At 69.5% G+C, this 6168-nt stretch overlaps 2 protein-coding genes across 2 annotated transcripts in view; one reads left to right on the plus strand and one right to left on the minus strand.

Moving 5' to 3' along the window:
- Positions 1-491: 491 nt before the first annotated feature.
- MNEG_9126 (hypothetical protein) lies at positions 492-3852 on the minus strand (the record flags this gene model as incomplete). Its single annotated transcript, XM_014042400.1, has 6 exons — positions 492-495; positions 733-1246; positions 1517-2746; positions 2932-3058; positions 3354-3650; positions 3799-3852. 6 exons carry the CDS (start codon positions 3850-3852, stop codon positions 492-494), a joined length of 2226 nt encoding a protein of 741 aa, XP_013897854.1.
- A 530-nt stretch (positions 3853-4382) lies between these two features.
- Positions 4383-6168, plus strand: part of MNEG_9127 (tRNA uridine 5-carboxymethylaminomethylmodification enzyme mnmG) — a gene marked incomplete at both ends in the record, with an annotated part of 4791 nt that continues 3005 nt past the window's right edge. The window contains 2 exons of the mRNA XM_014042401.1: positions 4383-5371; positions 5804-5895. Of these exons, the coding sequence (XP_013897855.1) occupies positions 4383-5371; positions 5804-5895 (1081 nt within the window). The remainder of the gene's footprint in view (positions 5372-5803; positions 5896-6168) is intronic.

Genomic DNA, 6168 nt, shown 5'->3' on the forward strand with positions numbered 1-6168 from the left:
CTCCGCCGCCGCCGCCTTCCCCCTGCCGCGCGCCCCGCGACGCCGCCCGCCGCGCCGCGCGCGCCGCGGCGGCGTCGGCGCCGGCGCTGGGCATTGCAGGGGAGACCTCCAGCCCGCGGCAGGGCGCGCCCGGCAGCTGCAGGGCAGCTACGGGGCCCTTGGTGCTGAGCCTGAAGTCCCAGCAAGACAGGCGCCCGGCCGCGTCCAGTGACAGCGCCACGCAGGCCCGCCCAGGGGACCACCTGGGTTGGGATTTTGATTTGGGGATTGCAGGGCGGCCGCACGATTGCTGGCCGTCAGATCAGATGTAGGGCGTTCAAAGTGGAAAATGGAGGCAGAGGCCAGCTCCGAGGTGTCGTGGGTAGCGGGGCGCGGTTTGTGTGTGTGTGTGTGTGTGTGTGTGTGTGTGTGTGTGTGTACTTGTGTGTGTGTGTGCGTGTGCGTGTGTGTGTAGAGATGTTGTACAATGACGGGCAGTCAAGATTTCGTCTCTAGCTGTGTGCCCCAAGAAGGGGGCGCTAAGCTGCGTGTGACCGTGTGTTGTGTACCTCCCAGAGGTGGGGCCGCCAGGGCGCAGCGGCCCTCCCGTCCCGCCGTCTCTTTGATTACGCCACCAGCTGGCCAGCTGGATCAGCGCATCACCAGACAGCCGCCGCCGACGACAATCGTCGGCGCAGGCGGGCGAAAGATATTCTGCAACAAATGAACTGAAAATTACGAAGAGTCGCGCACCTGACTGAAACGAGCGGCGCCGCCGCGATGCCCCTCCACACCCGCGCCGCCGCGCCGCGCCCCAGCGCGTGCAGCGCCAGCGCGCCGTCGCTGTAACCCGTGAGAAACGCCTCGGGGCAGAGCGGGCACGACGCAAGGCACGTGACCGCCGCGCCCCACGCCCCCGCCGCCGCCCCCAGCCCGCCGCCGCACGGCCCCATCGCCGTTCCAGCCGTGCCGCCGCCATCGGCACCGTTCAACTCCCACTGCCGCAGCGGCGGGCGAGCCTCGCATGGCCAAAACTCGCGCGGCGCCCGCGGCGCGCCGACGCGCGCGCCTCGCAGTACGACGCCGCCCGCCGTGCCGGCCAGCAGCTGCTGCCCCTCTCCGGGCACGAGCGCGAGGCAGGTGGCCGCCACCTCAGCGTGTGCCGGCGGCGGCGGCGGCGGCAGCGGCGGCGAGGGGCCGTGCGCGCGTGGGGCCGGGCGGCCGAGGGGAAGGCACTCTTGGGTTCGCACCAAAATGAGGCGGCTGCCTGCATCCGCGTTGCAATATTAGGCACAACATTTAGCAGCAAAAGGCCGGCGACGCGCATTGCAGGGGAGGGGGGCAAGTTTCATGCAATTGTATTGTTGCCGCCGCTGCTCAGCGCGCGTGTGGTGCAGTGGGGTTGTCCAACGGCACAAAGGCGGCCGGCCGCACGCGCGCGCCTCCCTGCAAAGCCAAACACCGTCCCGGTCCCCTGACAAGTTTGCCATCCACGGGGCGCCTGCCCCCCTCCCTGCCCCCCCGCCCAGCAGCGCACCCGGTCGCACCCCCGGGTGCGCCTCCGCCGCCGCCGCCTCCGCCGCCGCCAGCAGCCGCGCAGACCATACGCTGACCCGCCCCCACGCGCCCAGCACCACAAGCGAGCAGCTGCCGCCGCCGCCGCCGCCGCCGCCGCCGCCGCCGCCGCCGCCGCCCGCGAGGCCGCCGCAGAGAGCAGCAGCGGCGGCGCCGCGGCCGCTCGCGACCGCCGCCACGGCCACCGGCGGCTCTGGTGCCACCGCATCAGTCAGCGCGGTCGCCTCGCTGCTGAACGATGGCCGCCGGGCCCAGATCTTCACCTCCTGCAATTTGAATTCGAACTCGATCAGATCGCCGCCGCGCGCGGATCTGGGCCCTGGCGGCCGCTCCCCCAGGTCCCAGGCGCACAGGGCGCCGTCTCCCGTCGCGGCGACGACGACGCCGCCGCAGCTGCCGGCGCCGTAGCAGCACGCGGCGGGCGCGCCCTCGCAGACCAGGAGCACCGCCGGGGGCGCGCCACCGCCCGCGCCGCTTCGAGATTGCGTCGTGGCTGCAGCCGCGGCCGCGGCTGCCGCGTCCCAGATCGCGAGCAGCCCTCTGCTGGACAGCTTTTGATCCGACGTCACCGCCGCCCCGGCCGCCCCCGCGGCGCCCCGCCGCGTAGCGGCAGGTGTGTACGCAATGCACACCTCTGATGCTGCGCCGGCGGCGCCGGCAGCGCCGCCGCCGGCACGCGCCGCGGGCGCGAAGCACGCTGCCACTGCGCGGCGGCCGGCGAGCAGCGGCGCCCACGAGAGTGCGACGCTGCCGGCGCTGACCCGGCGGCCCCTGTCGTCGTCCCCGCCGCCTGGCACCGCTTGCTTGCTAGCCTGCAGGCCGCCGCCGCCGGCGACACCCGCCACATCCCAGCTGCCAAACAGCCCCTCCCCTCTCCGCCCGCGCGCGAGCTCGGCCATCACCTGCGCGCCTGCCCAGTCCAGAAACGCATCGAGCCGTCCCCCTTGCGCTGCTGCTGCTGCTGCTGCTGCCGCCGCCGCCGCTGCTGCGACCGCCCCGCTGCTGCTGGCGTTCCGCGCCCTCCGCCGCCCGCCCTCCGCGGCCGCGCCGCGCCGCGAGCTGACTGGGCCGCCGCCCCCGCCGCCGCCGCCGCTGGCGCCGCCGCAGTCCGGCGCCTGGCAGGCGGCATCGGACTGGGGAGGCGCCGGGTCGGACTGGCAGTCCGCGTTGTGGACGTCCTCCCCCAATACGCCTGCCTGGCGGCCCAAAGGAGGGGAAAATCTTTGAGCAGTACACCCTACAAAGAGTGCGTGCATTTCGCATTCAACCATTGCCTGCTCTGCTGCCAGCGAAGTGGCACAGTGGTGCACATTTTCGGACAGTTTCAAGCCAGTCCAGCCCGCGGAAGCTCGCAGCCATACGAGGAAAAAAAAGCACCTGCCTGGCAGGCGGCGGCGCGCAGGCGGGCCGCGGCAAAGGGGCCTTGGCCCCGCGCCATGAGCTCCCGCCTTGAGAGGGGCTCAGATCTGAAGAGATCTGGCAGCGCCGCCTCGGACAGCTCGACCTGCATTGATTATCCCAGGTTTGTTGCTCCATATTTGCGTGTGTGGAGGCGGCTGATTGGGTTGGGGGTGGGGTATTAACGTTCATCGCTCAGGGGTGTGGCGTTATGAGTTTGAATCCATGCTCTTGTGGCTTGAAGTACCACGACTGCAGCCCTCTGATTAGTTCACAAAATAGGCTGACGGCTGGCTATTGGGATGACTCAGCTCAGGATCCGACTGTTGCATAAACTCCGCGCCCGCTTCTAAATCATGCGTCCCGCACACCCGCCGCTCTTCCGTCGCCCTCGGCCGCACCTGGCGCATCACAAGGCGCGAGCGCGCCAGGCGCCCCGCCGCCGCCGCCCGTTGAGCGTCGCTGGGGCCGGCGGGCGCTGGCTCGAACGTGAATAGGCCGGGCGTCGCCACTGCCGCCGGCGCTGCTGCTGCCGGCCCCTGCTCTGGCCGTCGCTGCTGCTGACGAGGAGGCGCTACCAATTGTGCAGAGCGGGGCAGTGAGGACTCGCCACCAGGCAGCTGCGCCGACGCCGCCCATTGCACGGGGGCCGCTGCCACGGGCCGCTGCTGTGTGGCAGTACTTGGCTCCTCCTCGCTCTGCAGGTGGGCGCATGTACATAATCGGGCCATGCCGTCGCCCGCCACATGCCGGCGGCGCCAGCGGGAGCGCACCGGCTGGCGTGTGAGCAAACGAGCGCCGCGCATCGGGGGTGAGTGCGATCTGCAGCCATGCCCCGGCGCCCACCTCAAAGTCCTCGTCATAGTCGTCAAAGTCATCATCGTAGCCGCCGTCGGACATAATGGCTGGCAGCGAGGTCAAACACGCGCGCCGTGATCACAAACAGGGGAGCAGGGTGGTATATGCACGTATATATACCAGCTATTGATTTTACACTGGTCGAGCATCATATGGGGCATGCTGCTAGCGACACACCGCTGCACTGTAGCACTCACCCGTACTGCTGCAGGCCGACCTTTCACCGCATCTGATGTGTCATAGCACAACGTGCCATAGAATTTTACAAACCACGGTGCCAAAATGTACTCACTCCGCGCTCGTCCTGGGCTCGCCTCGGGCCACGGGCCCCCCACCAGCATTGGTGCCACAGGAACCAGGAGGCCCCGCGCCAGCCGGGCGTTTGTACAGGATGTAGCATCGTATTGGGGCAATGGTGCTTGCAGGCGCACGGGCAGCGGACTGCAGGTGAGGGCAACTGTGTCGCGAGGCGGCGGCAGTGGCGGTGGTGCACAGCGCTGCAAGTTCGCACGGCATGCCCGCCATTTGCGTGCATGGCAGCGCCGCAGACGCCGAAAAATCCTTTCACTTGCATGCCCCCCCTCTGCGTGGCGACGCGCACATCTTGCCCACCCCAGCAGCACCCCTGCGCCGCCGCCGCCGCTGCGGAAAACGGTGGTGCCGCCGCCGCGGCGCCCCCCCCGCCGCCCGGCGTCCCGACGCCCGCCGCCGACGCCACCGCCGCCACCTGGGCCGGCGACGGCGACGAGGCGTATGACGTCATCGTGGTCGGCGCCGGCCACGCCGGCTGCGAGGCCGCGCTCGCTTCGGCGCGCCTCGGCGCGCGCACGCTGCTGCTGACTCTCACCCTCGACAAGATCGCGTGGCAGCCCTGCAACCCCGCGGTCGGCGGCCCCGCCAAGTCGCAGCTGGTCCACGAGTGCGACGCGCTCGGCGGCGAGATAGGCAAGATGGCCGACCGCTGCTACCTCCAGAAACGCGTGCTCAACCGGTCAAAGGGGCCGGCCGTCTGGGCGCTCCGCGCGCAGACAGACAAGGTCGAATACTCCGCCACCATGCGCCGCGTGCTCGAGGCGACCCCCAACCTCGAGATCCGCGAGGGCATGGCGGTCGGGCTGGAGGTCGGCGCCAACGATGACGTCACCGGCGTCAGGACGTACTGGGGTTTAGTCTTCCGCGCCCCCGCGGTCGTGCTGACCACGGGCACGTTTATGAACGGCCGCATCTGGGTCGGCCGCGCGTCGATGCCCGCCGGCCGCGCGGGGGAGGCGCCGAGCGCGGGGCTGACGGAGGCGCTCGCGGCCCTCGGCTTCGAGACAGACCGGCTCAAGACCGGCACCCCCGCGCGCGTGGACTCCCGGACCGTGAACTTCTCGGTGCTCGAGCCGCAGCCGGGGGACGAGGAGGACCGGTGGTTTTCGTTCGACCCCGCGGCGCACGTGCCGAGGGAGCAGATGGCGTGCCACCTGACGCACACCACGGCGGAGACGCACAGGCTGATTCGCGAGAACCTGCATGAAACACCCGTCTATGGCGGCTGGGTGGATTCCAAGGGGCCGAGGTGGGCGGGCGTTTTGATGGCATGAGGTTTTTGCGGACGGCACGGGTTTGTGATTAGCGGTTCAGGGGGGTCTTGCCGGCTGGAATGCTGTGTGGGGTTTGTGGTTGAGGCCTGGCCTTGTTTCTGGGTGAAGGAGTGACACTCGGGGGAAGATGGCCACCAGGCGCATCTTGGGTGCCGCGGGTCTGACTGGTGAAACCCGCGCGGCCTGCGGCTTGAGGGAGCCCGATGGGCCCCGGCCCTGTCGAGGGGTCGCGCCAGGCTCTGCAGCTGGGGCTGCTCCGTGTGCGCTGGGGCCGCCCTGCACTTTGGGCCAGCTCTCCCGCCGGTCCTCCCTTCCTCTGCATTCACGTAATGGCCGCCGCCCGGCCCCTTTTCAAGCTTGACCCTGACATGATGCGCCTGCTTCTGCTTGATGCCCCCTCGTCGCAGGTATTGTCCCTCCATAGAGGACAAGATTGTGCGGTTTGCTGACAAGGCCAGCCACCAGATATTCCTGGAGCCTGAGGGCAGGACGACGCCAGGTGGGTGAGGAGGGTGCAGCATCCGACTCGTTCAACCAGTTGAAAACTGCTCGCGCATGCTTGTGCGTGTGTGTTGTGTTTGTACTAGGTTGCTTTAGTTGGTTTGGTCGGCGAGCCAAAAGCGCTGCCCGGGCGCACAGCGGCTTCACCGCCTGCAACGCTCGGTGCTGTATCCCGCAGCTACTCCTCCGCCCTGCACGTGCCCCCGCCCATCCTCTCGGCCCCCTCCCCTCCCTGCCATCACAGCCACCCACCACATCTCCGCTCGTGTTT

The sequence above is a fragment of the Monoraphidium neglectum genome (assembly GCF_000611645.1).
Source record: "Monoraphidium neglectum strain SAG 48.87 unplaced genomic scaffold scaffold01828, whole genome shotgun sequence".
NCBI lineage: Eukaryota > Viridiplantae > Chlorophyta > Chlorophyceae > Sphaeropleales > Selenastraceae > Monoraphidium > Monoraphidium neglectum.